Source organism: Pleurodeles waltl, chromosome 7 (genome assembly GCF_031143425.1).
Source record: "Pleurodeles waltl isolate 20211129_DDA chromosome 7, aPleWal1.hap1.20221129, whole genome shotgun sequence".
In the NCBI taxonomy this organism is placed as follows: Eukaryota; Metazoa; Chordata; class Amphibia; order Caudata; family Salamandridae; genus Pleurodeles; species Pleurodeles waltl.
Window position 1 is genome coordinate 1,256,065,630 of NC_090446.1, and position 19,408 is coordinate 1,256,085,037.

Sequence of the window (19,408 nt, forward strand, 5' to 3'; positions counted from 1 at the left end):
GGCTGCCTTACTACAAAAACAAGACGATGATGATTTAGAGCACCCTGTATTCTACCTGTCACACATTTTATCCGATTCAGAACGGAACTATTCCGTACTCGAACGTGAATTACTCGCCTTAAAAACCGCATGCACAGAATGGAGACACTTTCTGATGGGCTCGAAAGAACCCTTTGAAGCCCGGACAGACCACAGAAATCTACAATGCTTAAGAAACTTTCAGTGTCAGAATAGCCGGCAGGCTCGATGGGCTTTCTTTTTCAGCCAATATGACTTTTATATCACATACATTCCTGGTTCTCAGAACATCCTGGCGGATGCCTTGTCCCAACGTTACCCTGAGTGCAGTGATTCTCCTGTACAGAACCTATTTGACAATAACAAGATCATTGGTTTAGTACAGACTTTTTTAGACCAAGTCAAGTCCGAATATGCCCGTCTAGAAGACACGGAGCTGAATAAGTTGCGTCCGCAACTTCACATAGATCAGGGGTATTATTATCATGATAAGGCCCTGTTCTTACCCACTAAACTAGTACAGACTGAAGCCTTACGTATGTGCCATGATTCCCCCATCGCAGGTCATCGAGGAATGAAAGCTACCGAAGAACTTCTGCTTCGCTCCTTCTGGTGGCCAACTCTCAAGACAGATACTGAAGATTATGTATCATCCTGTCCTATATGTGCTCAAGCCAAGACACCCCGTACTAAACCAGTAGGATTACTTCGCCCACTACCAGTTCCCCCAGGTCCATGGCACACTATCTCCACAGATTTCATGTGCTCTTACCCTCTTCAATGGGAAATCACGTAATTATGGTAACCGTGGACTCCTTCACTAGGATGGCTCACTTCACGGCCTTAAGAAAGTTACCAACGGCAAAAGAATTAGGTCAAATCTTTACACAAGAAATCTTTCAACTTCATGGATTACCTCAGGTCATTATATCGGATAGGGGTCCTCAATATATCTCCCGATTCTGGAAACAATTCTGTAAGACCTTGGGAATCGAAGTGGCCTTATCCTCAGGGTTCCATCCTCAAACTAACGGACAGACGGAACGACTCAATCAAGGCCTCAAACAATATTTACGTAGCTTCTGCAATGCGACGCAAAGTAATTGGGCTACCTATTTACCACTTGCAGAATTCTCATACAACAACTCAATACACAGTGCCTTGAAAGTCTCCCCTTTCTATGGCTCCTACGGTTTCCATCCTAAGGCCTTTCCAACTCCCCTGAAAGATACTTCCAATCTTCCTGCCATCTCCTCCTATGTTCGACAGCTACGAGGGGTGGTCCAATGTGTTATCCATTCCAACCTTGTGACCACTAAGTCACGCATGAAAAAGATGGCTGATAAGAGACGTTGTGAGGCTCCTCACTATCAGGTCCATGATAAAGTTTGGCTCTCCTCTAGATTCCTACCTCTCCGACTTACTCAGAACAAATTCAAACCCCGTTATTATGGTCCATTCCTGATTCTCAAAAAGATTAACCCAGTGTCTGTGCGTCTTCGCCTGCCCCAGACTTGGAAGATACACCCTGTGTTCCATGTTACTCAACTTAAACCTTACCTTCCTGATCCTTTTCACAGACAATTCTCCTGTCCTCCCCCTCGGTTGATTGATAATGTGCCCGAGTACGAGGTCCAGGAAATCTGTGACTCTCGGTTTTTCCATGGACGCCTCCAATACCTTATTCATTGGAAAGGCTACCCTATGAGTGAGTGTTCCTGGGAAGTTGCCCCTTCAGTTCATGCCCCTCTTTTGGTCCGTCGCTTTTTTCGTCTTTTCCCTCACAAACCTGGGGCCTCGGGGGGGCCTCGACGGCGGCCGCCGCGGACGCAAGCACGGGCCGGCGCAGCATTTGGTAAACACCGCGGCCTGCATGCAAGCCGCGGGGGAAGCCGCGGCTTGCAAGCGGGCCGCGGGGGAAGCCACGAATCCGGCCAGGGGTCACGGCACTCGCCGCGCCCCCTTCTTTCATTTCTGCCGCAAGAGCAGACGAGGCGGGAGATGAGACCCCGAGTTGGGTCTCGACCCTGCCGCGCATAGCACATTCAGTGCGCTTAACATTCTGGCATGTAGGAAATCTTCTTCTTCACCATTTACCGGTCACAACAGGCAAAAGCCAGATACCTGCACATGGTGGTGTTTTTATGCATGCCTTTTCCCTTTCCCAGCATGCTGTTCACTTCCTCTCTTCCCTGCATGCATTGTTTCTCTTTGTTTGGACGCATGTTCTTATTCATTGTTATACTCTCTTCCCCAATCCAAGATGGTGGTGTTTCTACTTCCTGTTTCCTACTTCCTGTCTAGGGGTATATAAGGGGAATTCAGCTTCTTGCTCATTGCGTTGCAACACTCCTTTGGTGGTAGTCACGCTCCGGCTGGTTTCCTTTGTGGATCCAGTTATTCCTGACCTATCTTCGTCTCCAGTTTTCTTGTACTCTCGGATCTTCAGTTCTAACGTCCTGGTGTCCTCCTTCTGTTTCAGGGAGTTCCTGTTGGAGGTTTTTTACCCTTTTGGGGTTTTTCCTCTGGGACTCCTTCTGGAGGGCACGGACTGTAGTGGCTTGCTATTGTCAAACAGCACCGTGGCTACCGGAAGGGGTCACCCCTACCTCGGCCAGAGCAGAACCTGCCGGAATCGGGGTCGTTCCCCAACCCTCATCAACCTCGACGGTAAGCCCAGTGAAAATCGTGACAACACCCCATACATCAACTCCCTCTGCCTCCACTCCCACCCCCTCATCCACAGCCACCCCAATTGCTCCCAAGAAACTTTTCCTCTCCTGTGCAGACCTGTTCCAACCCACTGGCCCACCCCGTCTTTTCCCGAAACGTGCCCACCTCCTTGCCCTTTCTGCTCCTTCCAGATCACAGCCCACCCCGGTCCAGCCTTCCCATTCCCGTGCCCCTTCTCCGGTGAAGAAGAAGGCTCGCTCAGAGCCTAAGGCATCCAGCTCCATCCGAGGCAAACAGCCCCCACCCCCTTCAAAGGAGAAGCCCACCCCCCATCCAACCTCCTCACGCAAGTCTAAGTCCCACACCCGTCGGAAATCCCCACCCCCACCCCTTGCCCCCTTTCCGTGAGGTGCCTGGATCCCCATATGGTGCCCAGTTCAGTGGAGTACCCAGCACTTGTGGGTCAGGTGTGGCCAGTTGTGGCCAAGGACAATTTGCTTTTTATGGACTCGCCATTGGCACTGTTTTGCTCAGTGAGCTACAAATTAAAGTTTCTGTGTGGTCTATGTTTGGGCTTCATGCAGTTCCACCCCGGTGTTTGTTTTTAATTTTTTATGGGTGTGGGGCTATTGTATGTACTATGGTCAAGTTGCATTGGCCTTCGGTCAGGCATGTCCCTCTTGGTGTGGGGTGTCTGACTTGTGCTGCTGGGAAGGGTTGGGGCGGCGTTATAGAGTGGGTGGAGTGGGTGGGTATGTAACTTTGCCCTTTCCTCCCTTGTGTCGTGGGTTGCGGTACTTACCGTCATCATCTTCGTCGGCGGTCTCATTGGTGTAGGTATATGGCAAGGAGCAAGGCTGGCATGATCAGCAGCTCTCTGTCCATGGCTGCTGCTGCACGTTTTGTGGAACTCCAGTGAGTCTTTCCTTCTATTTGTTTCTTTTCCGCCTGGCTTTGTGTGGCAGTGGTTCCTGCACCGGAACTGGCGGCGGAATGGTGGTTCATAATTTGATGGGCGGGTTGGGCCTTTATGACGGCCTGTGGGCGGACTCTGCCGTCGTCAGTGGGACTCCTTTCCTGGTGGTGGGTGGTGCACGGGATGCGTGTGTTCGGTTTGGTTTATTATTTGGCAGTTCGGCCCGCTCCTCTGTTGGCGGTTTCTACTGCCACCTCCGGCAGAGCGGAACGGACCGCCATGTTCATAATGAGGGCCAATGCCTGAAGAGGTCTGCCCAAAACCCCTCTTGGTGTTTTATATATTGTGTGATTGTGTTTGGTTTATGTATTTGTTGTGTGGATTTCTTGTGACATAAGGTGTGCTAGACAGCTAATGTTCCCTGTAATGAGACTTAACGTTGCACCTTCCTTAGGAGCTTCCTGAAATGGGCTAGGTTAGAATTGACTCGCAAATTATATGGCAGCGAATTTCAAAGCTTTTCAGTGGACACAGGAAAGGATTTAGTATTCATCACTTCACATCAATACTCCCCTCATCATGTATACATACCTTCAAGATATTGTGGTGGGTAATATTCAGGATATAATATTTATGTAGGGCAATAACTTAATCTTCGTATTCTAGGAGTAAAGCATCAGGGAAGAGCCTGTGGCTCTTGTGATGTGATCTGATGTGATATGCCTATTGACATAATTTGGGGCAAAAAAGTCAACTGCAAGCACACAGGGAGTGTGAGTGGCTGCTGACAGCTGCAGTTTGTGTTTTATTCCATTTAGTTCTATTTTGTAGTGCTGAATGCATCCTAGTGTCCATTATGGGCCTAAGGGTGCATCTTACATAAAGAAAATAGTGCTAATGCCAGGGTACATTCCTTTCATAATTCCACATAGTCTTGCATAATTTTGTGTTATTACGCTGCAACAAATTATGCAAGTTACACCCACCCATAACGGTGATGTGTTCTGTTATTTTGTTTTTGCTGTTGTTTTCATGTTACTGCAATGTGATTTCGTTTGGTTGTGCTGCCGTTTCTGTGTTGTGTTCTGTTTTTACTATTTTGTTGTGATTTGCCATCTTATGTTTTAGTTGTGGTGTAATGTTGCTTTGTGTATGTCAATTTGGTGTGTAGCTGTTTACTTTAGATATGTCACCAAACGCTGCTATATTTCCAGCCAAAAGCAGCACATGCCTTGAAAGTTCCTTTGACAAACAACCATTTACCACTTTTTAATAAGTTCAAATAGCGCTACTCAATTCATCAACAACTTAAGACACACGTTACAGCCCCTTCACCCTTTAACTATTTGTCTAAACACCCATGTGTCTAGGAAAAATCCAACTATCCTTTAACCCCTTGGGTGCTGAGGAAGAGGCGGTTATGTCCTCTGCTGTGGCGCTCAGGCTCCAGGGACTTAACCACCTAGTCCTGGATTCGGCCGCTCCCCCTGTGGGCCTCCCACCCCACTCCCATGGGCAGGGATGGAAGGGGAATTACTTCCTGCTCCACCCCGACCCCGTCCCCCAACCCCCAGTGACATCTGAGGTTATCAGAGGTCACCTCCCATTGCGCTGGGAGCATGCTTCAAGCGTAATCCGAGGAGAAACAGATTTGTTTCTCCTCAGTACGGGGGCAGGGGAGGTCTCTCTGAGCATTCCTGCAGCACGATCGCATAGTGATCATGCTGCAGGAATACCAATAGACACCAGGGATTTTTGTTTCTTTTGTCATTCACATATAAGGGGAGCGACCCTTTTGGCAAGGGTCGCTCCCCAGGTGGCAATTTTTTAATTAGGGCTTTTCTGTCCCCCCTGGGGGCAGATCAGCCTATATCAATTAGGCTGACCTGCCCTCAGGGGGAGCAGAAGCCACTAGAAACCAAGGATTATTTTTTTTAAATTGGCATAAGGGGAGCAACCCCTTTAGCAAGGGTTGCTCCGGTAGGGGGGGGGGGCATTTTTACTAAGGCCATTTATGCCCCCCGGGGGCAGATCTTCCTATATTAATTAGGCCGATCTGCCCCTAGGCAGGGCAGAAGCTACTAGGCACCAGGGATTTTGTTGTGGTTGTTTGTATTGATAAGGGGAGCAATCCCTTAGGCAAGGGTTGTTCCCCGGGGGCAATGTGTTCATTAGGCCTTTTCTGCCCCCCTGTGGGCAGATCCGTGTATATTAATTATGCCGATCTGCCCCCAGGGGGAGCAGAAACCACTAGGCACCAGGGATTTTTTTGTTTTCATTTTTTACAGATGGGGAGCGACTCCTTAGGCAAGGGTCACTCCCCTGGGAGGCAATTTTGTTTTAGGCCATTTCTTCCCCCCTTGGGGGCAGATAAGCCTATTTTTCTTAGGCCAAACCACTAGACACCAGGGATTTTCAGAAAGCCCACCGGAGACCAGGGAAGATTTTTTTTCAAAAAAGAGGGTGGGGGTATGGCCATACCTTCACCCCAAATAAATGGGGACAAAGTTGTTCTGCCCACCGGTGGGCAGATGGGGCAAATAAAAAAAAAATAGTGGGGCGGTGGCTACCAAACAGTATGGGTATGGTTATGACCCCACCCAAACTGAAGGGGGTAACAGTCTTTCAGCTCTCCCCGCACACTAAAACTTCTTATCCCAACGGCAAGCAAGAAGACATTTGATTATTTGGGATTTTGGTTTTGCATTTGGGCCACAATAGCTTGTCTAACTCTCAAAATCGTCCCACTTGGAATGGTGAGGGCTGCACTTTTTAGACTTTGCGGCACTGCCATTTCGAAAAATCCACAAGACCTATACACATCTGAAAACTAACCATCTGGGTGAGTCCAGGGTGGTGGGCTTCACATGTACCCTGCACCATTTTCTTACCCAGAATGTCCTGCAAACCTCCAACTTTGCTTCAAATGACATATTTCTCCCACATTTTTGTGATGGAACCTTCCAGAATATGCAGGAATCCACAACATTCTCACCACCCATCATTGTTGCATCAATACTGATAAAAATTCTGCCCCAATTTTAAGCCTAAAAATGTTTTTTTTTCAAACTGCCCTTTTGGACCTACTTTGGTTCCCCCTCATTTTCAACATGTTTTTGGCACTTCACTGTCACAGGCACTTGGCCCACCTACACAAGTGAGGTATCATTTTTACCGAGAGACTGAGGGGAACGTTGGGTGGTAGGAAATTGGTGCCGGTGCAATGATCCCACACAGAAATGTGGGAAAAATTTGATTTTTTTGCTAAATTTGAGGTTTGCTGGGGATTCTGGGTAAGAAAACACTGGGGGATCCACAAAAGTCACACCTCCCTGGACTCCCTTAGGTGTCTAGTTTTCAGAAATGTTTGAGGTAGGTTTCTCTAAATGGCTGCTGAGCCCAGGACCAAAAATGTAGGTGCCCCCACCTGCAAAAACAGGTAGTTTTGTATTTGATCATTTTGATGTGTCCACATAGTGCTTTGGGGCATTTCCTGTCGCGGCACTAGGCCTACCCAAACAAGTAAGGTATTTTTATCAGGAGCCCTGGGGAAATGCTGGGTAGATGTACGTTTGTGGCTCCCCTCAGATTCCAGAACTTTGAGGACCGAAATGTGAGGAAAAAGTGTTTTTGAGGTTTGGGAAGGATTCTAGGTAACAGGACCTGTTGAGAGCCCCACAAGTTACCCCATCCTGGGTTCCCCTCGGTGTCTAGTTGTCAAAAATGTCCAGATTTGCTAGGTTTTCCGAGGTGCCGGATGAGCTAGAGGCCAAATCCACAGCTAGGCACTTTACAAAAAACAGGTCAGTTTTCTTTGGGAAAATGTGATGTTCATGCTGTGTTTTAGGGCATTTCCTGTCACAGGCACAAGGCCTACCCACACAAGTGAGGTACTATTTTTATCAGTAAACTTGGGGGAATGCTGGGTGGAAGGAAATGTGTGGCTCCTCTCAGATTTCAGAACTTTCTATCACCAAAATGTGAGCAAAAAGACATTTTTTTGCCTAATTTTGAGGTTTACAAAGGATTCTGGGTAACAGAACCTGGTGAGAGCACCACAAGTCACCCCATCCTGGATTCTTCTAAGTGTCTGGTTTTAAAAAATGCACAGGTTTGGTATGTTTCCCTAGGTGCCGGCTGATTGTTTTATTCAGCTGTTATTTTCTGTATGAAAACCTTGTAGGATCTACACAAATGACCCCTTGCTGAATTCAGAATTTTGTCTACTTTTCAGAAATGTTTAGCTGCCCAGGATCCAGCATTGGTTTCACACCCATTTCTATCACTAACTGGAAGGAGGCTAAAAGCACAAAAATAGTAAAAATGGGGTACGTCCCAGTAAAATACCAAAATTGTGTTGCAAAATGTGGTATTCCCATTCAAGTCTGCCTGTTCCTGAAACTGGAGATACGGTGATTTTAGCACCATAAACCCTTTGTTGATGCCATTTTAAGGGAAAACCAGAAGCCTGAAATAGGAAGAAAGAGTTTATGAGCATTGGAAACACAAAACGGAGGACAATTGAAAGAGTGGAGGCTTTACATACCTGCATTTGTAATCATTAAATCTCATTTTCCTAGCTTTCAGTTTTGAAAGAAGTAGCCAAATAATCCTTATGAAAATGTAGAAATTCACCTAAAAAATATGAAATAAAACAATTGAAACAATAGATCATAAAAGGGTACCTCTCGAAATATTCCAAAATACATGACTTGATATTTGTTTTAAAATGTGTATTTTGTAAAATGTAATATTAACAGCAAGAATGTTTTGGTGCACACGACTTTCAAACAGTTGTATATTCGTTATAGCGAAAGAAATATGATACTGGAAATGTATACACGCTCTCATATGAAAATTAGTCGTGAACCCTATCAGACCCAAACATCTCCCCATTTCTCCATGAACACACAGAATCCCAGGCATGCTCTGCCTGCTTGGTGGTTATCAGTGGGTTGCTGCTTGAGATTTTGAAGCATTGGTGGTTAGAGAACCCACATCTTTACATGCAGCCCACACATCTCTTCTTTTGGCCTCAGTGACCTCCAACTGACTGCCCTTCCTAGCATGAACAAAGGTAGTAGTTTTGCTTCAGCTGAGATATCATCCGTTTGTTAAACAGCTTGCTCAGGCTTTACAAGCCTGGTTTCTGCATTCTCAGGAATTCCTAGACAGCCACCCTTCCATTGTAGGTGACACTTTTTTGCATTCTAGTTGATTTATAAAGCACATGGCTGCCCGAGAGCTTCCCATCTCAAACAACGTGAATAAGGACAAAGGATCTATGATACATTCAGTCCAGCTAGTCTCAAAATCTATTTAAAGAACAGCCATGATTTTAATTGCTTCCTAAAGCTATTCTCATTTTGGAGTTTACAAGTCCTAACTGGGAGGGCGTTGCAGAGTTTTGCAACAAGGTCTGAAAAAGACCTGCAGCCGGCCCTTGCTCTACTAGTTCTGGGAATTTTGGAATTGCGTTGCGTTGGCAGACCTTAGCACCCTGCTTGGGAAGAACAGCTGTATTACCAGGTTAAGCAGTTGTAAGCCTCTTTTGTGGTATATCCTTCGAGCTATGCAGAGGGCCTTATAAGTTTTATTCTCTGCTCTACTGGAAGCCAATGTAGTGAGGCCAAAGCGCCTATGGCAGATGGATGCCTGGGGACTTTTAGCAATAGGCGAGCAGCATGAATGTTGTTCTGTCTGCAATCTTTTTATCACATATTGTTCGGAATCCATGTAAAGGGAGTTTCTGTAATCCAGTCGTGAGAGGACAAGTGCCTGTACAACCATCATTCTTGTGGAGAATGGGAGGAGGTCTAGTATTTCCCTCGGCATCCTAATCATATTGAAACTGTTTGCTGCTACTTTCCTTGCTTATGTGTTTTAGAAGTGAGGGAACTGTTGAACTAGATGCCCAGATTTATTGTTGCGGGTTTGGGAGACTGAGATCTTTCTAATGATTCTGGCCAGTTGACTTGAGACCAAGCATCAATGTTGTTTCCCACCACCATATCTTCAGTTGTTTCAACGTTGTTTGAGGCAGCAGTGTGCTATCCCGTCGGCCACTTCTTTAAAGTACGTGGTTCTTTACCCTGCTTACCAGGAGTAAGAGACAATGCCAATTGTGTGTCATCTACATAGCTAATAATTGAGAGGCCAAAAGTGTGTACTATGTCAGCCAATGGGCAAATATTGAGATTGAGCAAAGTGGGGCTCAGGGAAGAGCCCTGAGGGACCCCCATTTCAGTGGAAAGACCTCAGAATAGCAGGCACTGTTGCATACCTAAAAACACCAAGAAAGAGAAGAGCCAGTCCAGTGCAATACCACTTATTTGTGTGCTTTCCAATCTCTGTCTGCCAATTGAGTGATCTACGGTGTCAAATACCACCCTTAGATCCAGTATTATAACTGCTGCTGAGTTATAGCCCCACAGTCCAAGATCCTTTTTAAATCTTCTGTAAAGCCTGTTTGCGATGGATGAAGGATTTAATCAATTCTGGATGGTGAGGGTGTGCAAAACTTTGAACCAAAAAAATATTTTAACTTGTACCCAAAGATTAATAGACTGTTATTATATAATTTATGTTAGAAACTGGGTTTAAGAAAAATATTTAATTATTATTTTTGTTTAGAGATGTTTTATAAGATTAACAGAGGGCACTTTTATGGAACACATGTTTATTACTGACGTTTACGATTGTTTTTATGGAAATGGCTGTCAAGGATAAATATCCTATTGCACATTCTTAAAGCAATTAGGTTGCTGAATTGGTGATTGTTAGAAAGTGCCTCTTTTTGTTTGGCCACTCTCATTTTTTGTTGACTTATGCTACTGGTTTTTTTGTCTTTATGTGCCTTGACACTGCTTAATAAGTTCCAGAGCATGTTCTAAGACTCCTAGAACATGTTGAAATTGATTACCTCCTAATTGGCACACATTACTCTCTAATAAGGCCATTGTATATGGTGGCCAATATATACCGATGGCAAGGAAAGTAAAATGTCACCTATGGACTACAGCAATACTGTGTCATCCACTAGTGTCACCAGGCAAACATGATTTCAGGCCTACCACTGTAGCCTGGCAGCTGTTATATGAAACCTGCATCCCAGCCTATCAAAATAAACCCTTTTTGACAGGGGAAAACATTCCTTTTAAATATTAATAAATAAACTCTATGCACACCATGTAGCCCACAAGGCAGGATGCATGGTATTTCAAGGCAGGACCAGTGGAAATTTAAAGGTATTATGTGGGTCATTATGACCCCGGCGGTGGGTGTAATAGTGGCAGTAATACCGCCAGCAGGCTGGCGGTATATACCGCCGCTATTATGACATTGGCAGTTTGGCCAAAGCCAAACCGCCAATTGAAACACACCGACCGCCACGGCAGTAATGACCACCGGGCTGGAGACTACAATCTCCAGCCCGGCGTCCGTCACTAGGTCGCCCATGGCATTATGACCCCACCCACCGCCATGGTTTATGTGGCTTCTGAACCTCCACGAAAACCATGGCGGTAGGCACTATCCATGCCAGGGAATTCCCTCCCTGGCACTGATAGAGGTCTCCCCCGCCCGCCTCCCACTCCCCAGATGCCTCCCGCACCCTCCCCCTCCCAACTCCCCCTACATACACACACCTACACGCACACACATACACACTCATACACACACGCATACCCACATTCACCCACGCATGCATACATTCATGCACACAAACAGCAACACTCACAAACATACATATTAGCACAAACGCCATCACACAACACAACATACACGTACACTCACACTCATTCATGCACACACACATTACACACGCCTCACACCCGCATGCACGCACACAAACACAGTCACACACACCCCCACACACACACAAAACACCCCCAGCCCCTCCCCTGTTGGAGAACCCGACTTACCTGCTGGCAGGGGGTCCTCCAGCTGGAGACGGGACGCGGGGTTGCTGCCAGCAGCAGCGTCCACCAGCAGAACACCGCTAGGCCATATCATGGCTCATGATACGTTCAGCGGCATTTTGCTGCCTTACCACTGTCCGCCGCCATCACCGTAGCCGGAATTCCTCACGCCTTCTGGTGGAATTCCGGTTATAGTCATATTTTGGTGGATTGTTGGTAGACACATCGACGGTATGTTGGCGGCCGTTGCAGTGACGGTAGGTGGCATTTGCCATTAATGTTATGATGAGGGCCTATGTCTTTACAGTGGCTAGGGTCCAAAAGCTATTTTGATTGCAGCAAGGCTGGTTGGCCCATAGAAAAACACTATACAGTTATATTGAATATTAATTCTGCTATCTTTGTATTGTACCCAGGTACAATTACGATTAAATCGCTATGTTTAATAGTTCATAAAACTCAACTCTATAGTATAGTTAGATTTCTAACAAACATTAAGATAACATGTTTAGGAATGTTACCTTTTCCCTGGCTGAAGGTCTCCTGCAGTAGCCCAGTGGGGACTGGACCCCAACAAGGTGTGAAACCTATTCCCAAAGCAGAGAACAAATGGATTGGGGAAGTGTTTATTTGCCTGGTAGGAGTACCAGTTAGTGTGGGACTTGGAAGTCAATTTACTTCAAAGGAGCCTTGTTGGACTTTTTTGCTTATGCAGGGTCATCCCCAATCTTTTTGCCTCCTGCCTCCTATTTTTTCTGACCTGTTGCTGATGGCTTTTGAACTCTGAGCACTTTACCACTGCTAACCAGTGCTAAAGTGCACATGCTCTCTGTGTAAATTGGATGTAATCGGTTTATCCATGATTGGCATTTTTGTTTTACTAGTAAGTCCCTACTAAGGTGCACTAGAGGTGCCAGGGCCTGTAAATCAAATGCTAAAAGTGGGCTTGCAGCACTGATTGTGCCACCCACATACATAGCTCTGTAATCATGTCTCAGACCTGCCATTGCAGTGTCTGTGTGTGCAGTTTTAACTGTAAATTCGACTTGGCAAGTGTACCCACTTGCCAGGCCTAAACCTTCCCTTTTCTTACATATCAGACACCCATAACGTAGGCCCTAGGTAGCCCCAAGGGCAGGGTGCAGTGTATGGTTAAGGTAGGACATATAGTAATGTGTTCTATATGTCCTGACAGTGAAATATTGCTAAATTTGTTTTTCACTGTTGGAAGGCCTGTCCCTCTCAAAGGTTAACATGGAGGCTACCTTTAAATCTGATTAAAGTGTAGATTCCCTTTGGGAGTGGATGGACATGTGGAGTTTGGGGTCTCTGAGCTCACAATTTAAAAATACATCTTTTAGTAAAGTTGATTTTAAGATTGTGTGTTTGAAAATGCCACTTTTAGAAAGTGGGCATTTTCTTGATTATACCATTTCTGTGACTCTGCCTGTTTGTGGATTCCCCGTCTGGGTCAGTTTGACAGTTGGGCTGGTTGCACCTCACACTAGACAGTGACACAAAGGATGCTGGGGTGTAGCCTGCATATCCTGATGAGCCATCTGTGCTAGGAGGGAGGGGAGGAGTGGTCACTCACACCTGAAAGGGCTGTGCCTGCCCTCACACAATGCAGTCTCCAATCCCCTGGTGAGTGTCTGGGGCCTGGCCTGGGCAAGGCAGGATTTCACATTCAGAAGAGATTTTACTTTGAAGTAGGCATACTTCAAAGGAGAAATTGGGTATAAGAAGGGCACCCAAAACCACAGAATTTAAAAACACTTCTGGAAACAAGAGGAACCTCTGCCTTGAGAAGAGCTGAAGAGCTGAGGAAAAAGAGCTGCCCTACCTGTGCTTTGTGGAGCTATCCTGCAGTTGCTGCTTCTGCCAGAGTAAGAGGGAAAAGACTGGACTTTGTGTGCCTTCCATTTTGAGAAGAAATCTCCAAGGGATTGATTTAGAGCTTGCCTCCTGTTGTTTGAAGTCTCAGGGACAGCAAAGACTTCTCTCTGCCAGCACCTGGAGTCTCTGGAGAAACTCCTACTCTGCCCTGCGGTGCCCATCCAGTTCCTGGGTCCCTGAAAGGAGAAGCTGACAGCCTAAAGAAAAGGAAATCCACGCACAGAGCGCTGTGCGGGGAAAAGATCAACTCGACTCCGATCTGCGGCTGAAGAAACGACGCGCCACCGGCTCCGCAGCTGAAAATCGACACTCGCCGGAAACGCGACCAAGGGATCGACACACGGAGCAGGGGAAACGATGCGCAGCATCACTGACGGAGGCTGCGAGATCGCAACCTGCGCTGCATGGTTTTCGGATCATCGTGCGGCTGGATTTCGACTCAAGTACCGCTGGGCGTGTAAAAACAATGCAATGCCTGCCCGGACCCGAGAGTGCTGACCGGATCGACGCATCACTCTCCTGCGGAAAGAAGAAATGACGTGCCCGACAGGACAAAAGGAGAAACGACGCAAGGTCCCGCTCGTGAGTGGAATCGACGCATCGCAAGCCCTTTTTGACGCCCACTCGCCTGTGCAGGGTTATTTTTGATGCACCCAAGGTACTTTTTCATGCAAACAGCGTTAGTGTGTGTTTAAAACTACTTAAAGACTCTTTCTGCATTTCTATTAATAACTTGACTTGTTTATTGTGGATTTTTGTTGTTGTGGTCTTGTTTTGTTTAGGTAAATATTTCCTATGTTTCTAAACTGGTGTTGTGTCATTTTGTAGTGTTTTCATGAAGTTACTGTGTGTGTTGGTACAAATACTTTACACCTAGCACTCTGGAGTTAAGCCTACTGCTCTGCCAAGCTACCAAGGGGGTAAGCAGGGGTTAGCTGAGGGTGATTCTCTTTTACCCTGATTAGAGTGAGGGTCCTTGCTTGAACAGGGGAAACCTGACCGTCAGCCAAAGACCCCATTTCTAGCAAGCCTTCTCTGTCACAAACACATGATAGTTGACACCTGGAAAGGTCTCAACCTTTGTCCTCCCAGACAGGCAAGCACCAAACCCAGTGGGGGTAAAGCTGAATCCAGAATTGGTTTGAAATGACCAAGGAGGGGGGCACTGTCCATTTCCCTAGCCACACCTCTGGTCAGGCACACAGTCTGTGCACATAGGGAGAATGCTTTTCCCATTTTAAAGTTTAGGAATGAGGGGCACTGTGGGATTGTTGCCTTAAAGGTGGAAGGGTTATCCCTGGGAATGTTTACCACATTGGTTAGGGAGGGGCCAGGTGTCACTGTTAACCATTAGCTAGTGCAGGCATAAATGTGGCATCTCCAAGCACCCTCTTTAAAACTCTTTCTGGACCTGTGGAAGAACAAAAGCGTCTGGACCTGCTATTTGTGACCTGAGAGGAGCTCTTAAGGACTGGACATGCTACTCCTTGTTCCCATGACAATGAAGTAGACCCCTAGGGCCAGTTGGCTGACCTCCTTTGTGGCCACAGGGCTATCAAATGCTTCAAGAGGCCTTTTTCTGAAGTTGCCAGATGACAAGTAACTGGACCTGACCTGTACCCTGCTGATGTAATTTGCTAGTGTCCGTCCCAAGCCCCCAGTGCTGTTTCTGAAGACCTAGGACCCTAAGGTGTTTATCTGAACTTCTCCTACCATTTATGACTTAGAAATGTTTGGACTTCTGGACCTCTGAATGACCGGGGCAAACCACCTCAGACTATCTGACCAAGGTACAACTTCACTTGGCTAAGAAATCAGGTGTCTCCTATTAGAAGCTTCTCTGCAGGATCAAATCCAGTTCCGAGATTCTCTCCGAGAAGGTATTCAGCTTTGTGAAGCTCAATGTCGGATTCGGAGCACCACAAAGGAGACTGAGTACGAACGTAAAAATCTTGTTCACTATTATTTTTTTTTCGTACCTAACAACATTATAGGAAAATAAGGGGGAAACGTGTGAACACCTCCAGGTAGGAAAAAGACTATATATGTAGAAGGCAATATCTCTGTACTCTAAGGAATGTTGCAGTTTATTTTCAAAGTTTCCAGCATTATACATTAAATAGTTAAATACATTTTAATAGAAATGGGCAAATAATCAGAAAAGATAACTTGTTAGGCCTTAAAGCTACAAAGATAATGCTTTGAATTGCCATAACTGTGTCAAGTACACTAGTCAGATTATTGATTGTGCATGTGCATAATTAATGTATGTCTTTCTAGAGTTTTGATAAATAGAATGTGTTGTATACCTTCTGAAAGCTAGTAAATAAATAATAAAGCCATTTATTCCTCTCCAATCCATGTACTATGTGTTTCACCCCATTTGATTTTCAACTACGGGAAAAATCTACACTGTCCAGTGTCCACAGAAATTAGACCACCTCAAACCTCCAGATTTTCAAATACAGGTTGTAATACTTGTTAACCTAGCATCTTCCAAACTGAGCTTTAGATCAAATAACTTCTAAGTTGCACGTTGTTGGAAATTTCTACTTGCTATTATCATTGTAACATGACCTGCTCCCTGTGCTTAGTTTGTTTCTATCTATCTGTCTATCTATCTATCTATCTATCTATCTATCTATCTATCTATCTATCTATCTATCTATCTATCTATCTATCTATCTATCTATCTATCTATCTATCTGTATTTACGTCCATCCGTGCGTCCGCCCACCCGTCTGTCTGTCTGTCTGTCTGTCTGTCTGTCTGTCTGTCTGTCTGTCTGTCTGTCTGTCTGTCTGTCTGTCTGTCTGTCTGTCTGTCTGTCTATCTATCTATCTATCTATCTATCTATCTATCTATCTAACTATCTAATCTATCTATCTATCTATCTATCTATCTATCTATCTATCTATCTATCTATCTATCTATCTATCTAGGTATGTCCTCTGAAACATGTTTATTCTGAAAATAACATGAGTATACTGTATTTTCCATGGCTTTGATCATCTGTATATAGTATGTGTGCATCATGTTGGAGAAACTCTTCTATATTAGCCTCCCCACTAATGTTAACTCACTTTACTTGAACTACAGTTTATCAGTCGCGGCTGGTGACTGGACAGAATGGCCGGACGGGGACGGGAGGAACAAAAAAATAAATGTATAGATGTATTAAAAAAAAGCTTACCTGAACCTTACTGTCACACCGCCGCTCTCTGTCGCTTTCCAGGCACAGGCTCCCAGCCTGCCCTGTGGCCAATCCTGATGCTGTTCAGAGCAGCATTATGATTGGCTGGAGCGCCCTGGCTGGGTGCTCCAAAGCAGTCTAGGAGCCTGGGCCTGCTCTCTCCTACCCAGCAACATAGTGGCGGGTTGTAGAGAGCCCGTGTGCGCATGTGTGTTTAGCCGGCACGAGACGGCCGGCCAAACATATATGCGCACTGAGGGGAGTGCTCTGTTCATTCCCCTCACTGCTCGTCACCCCCATGGCCCCGCCCCTTTAAAAATTAAAGGATAATAAATTGTATTTATTATCCTTTTATTTTTAAATGTTTGCAGCTCCTGCTGCTGGTGGAGCGCAATGATCCTCCACCCTAGCGGAGGAGCTGGCCCTGCAGTTTATTTTATACAACACTCATATTTGAACCTCTTCATTACTTGCAAATTACTCGGATGAAGCGTGACGTGAGAGGCTACCTCACTAAAATATCCATGTATCAGTATGATGAAGAAAGGGAAACTAATTCACTTAAAGCTGATTGGCTTCTTTTTCGTTTTGGTCAAATTTAGAAAAAATATGTTTCTGTTGTTTCCTTCCAATAACAACTTTTCTCTGTGACGTGAGTAGTAGTTCATCGCCTATGCAATAAAAGCTCATTATATTTGTCTTATCTTTTGAGTTCACTTTCCATGGTCACTGCAGTCAAATCACTTGAGTTTTTTTCTCAGTTCTAGTTTTTGAAGTCAATAACATCTTGCAAAACAGGTTCAGTCTCTCTTCTCTAAGCTCCATTAGTTGCAGAACCCGAAGAGCTGTTTCTCTCCCGTGAAATGCCTGAAGAGCCTGAGGTAAGCTGTGGACCTTTCATGTTTCTGTGTATATATGCTGCAAATGTTTGCAAACAATGCTTGCATACATTAAAAAAATTATTGCCAGCAACAGAACGCGTGCACACATAAGATAGTTTCAAGGTTACCCTTGACGTTATGGCAAACATTTTTATATTTGTGAGAATGGCTATTACAAAATGGAAAGTGGATGCTGCCCACAGGGAGCAATGAGTTCAATCTTTCATCTTCGTCACTTGTTGTCTCAAGATCTGTTTGAGAGGACCACAAAGCTTTCCAACAAAGCAAATTCAAGGAAGGTGTAAATGGTGAGTAACACATAGACAGTAGCAAACACACTGCTTTCTGGGAAGAGCACAATAACCTGCTCTGATAAGATGTTTGTGTTCTAATAAGATTAAATATATTTTAAAACGATGAAGGATGCACTAATGTTAATTGGATATGGGACACTGCTCCTCAACCAGAACTTGAAAAAAGGTGTACATAGGCCATTCTCCAGCTTATCAAACACCATCTTTGAGCTAGATTTTTAGTTGGTCCTGTCTACACAATGCTAACATCAACATCTTACCTACTGTGCTTCATTTGTCCCAGGGAATATCCTAAACCCTGTTTGACCCAACCACAGTGTCCATGGATACGATGGTGGTGTGCCTACTTCATCTTCAAGAGCGGCTCACCCTCCTCGTCTTGGGCCCACAGGTCTTGAGATACTCCCACTTTATGGGCAAATCTAAACTATGAGATAGAGTTAACTTTTCAAACATTGCAACTCATTTTCCCAAACCCAAGACACTTCCCATTTAACTTGGAGAGTTACTGTTGTCCCTTATTGTGACTGCCACTATTTTTCCCCTTATTGCAATCTGTTTCCGGTGTTCAACATTATTAGGATCGCAAACTGTAAGGTTGGGAACTGTTAACAAAGCAAACCTACTTGGCCAGGAGGATAGGGATTCTTCATTTTACAATTCTGTGTTTATAATCCGTGAGCACTCACTAATGTTGCATGTTTGTAAACTTTGTTTGGATCGTGGTAACTTCTTTAGTATCGTAATGCATTTTTGTTTTCAGGAGAGTTCTGTTTTTTGTGATCATCTGTTGATGATAAGCAAGTAAATGGACAGAGCTTATTCAGCTGGGGAGATTTAGGATGGAGTGAAGCTGCCACATAATACTGCTGAAAGACAATAAAGCACAACAGTGCTAGGACATAAGCCCACCATTTAAGTCAAAAAAACGTATAGCACTGGTACTATTATGGAGACATTTGCACCAGACTGAAGACAGGAATGACAACTGAGTGGCACTCGGCACATCTTCATAAGACACCATATTAGTTGTGGTAAATTAATCCATCCATTCATCAGTTGACAAACAAGAGAGTGCAGAATCATATTGATACCACGGACATAAAGAGGTTATGAATAGAGTACGCCCTTCAGTGACACAAAATAATAAACGAGATACCCAGCCAGTGGACATAAGTGTCCATTACAAGAGACCTTCAGAAAAGGAAATAACATCTAAGACTTGAGTCATTAACTGGTAGTTCAAAAGTACATGAACCGGTCAAACGGGACCACCCTTTCCAATTTATTGGACAGTATTTATCAGGATGCTATGGTACATGATTTCAAACATCTGTTGAAAGGGCACGTTGAAAAGGCAAAGGATGTGACAAAACTGCCTTTATTGTGCAGGGAATGATTGACATGGCATCTGAGCAGGTTAGGGACTACTACCTCGATTTTTAATAATGGTGGTAGCAAAGACGTAGACTCAAAAGTCTCAGAAGGGTCAAATGATAGATTTTAATAAAGGCTGAGGCAAATGTTTATTTTCGAGGAGCCGGGAACAGACTGACTGAAGATATTCAGCAACACATAGGCCAATCAAGTGTGCAAAT

At 45.0% G+C, this 19,408-nt stretch overlaps 1 protein-coding gene across 1 annotated transcript in view; it reads right to left on the reverse strand.

Annotated features, from left to right (window-relative positions):
• The window catches only part of GLP2R (glucagon like peptide 2 receptor), a 754,367-nt gene that overhangs the window by 75,686 nt on the left and 659,273 nt on the right, over nucleotides 1-19,408 (reverse strand). The window contains exon 10 of the mRNA XM_069200419.1: nucleotides 8,154-8,242. Within this exon, the coding sequence (XP_069056520.1) occupies nucleotides 8,154-8,242 (89 nt within the window). The remainder of the gene's footprint in view (nucleotides 1-8,153; nucleotides 8,243-19,408) is intronic.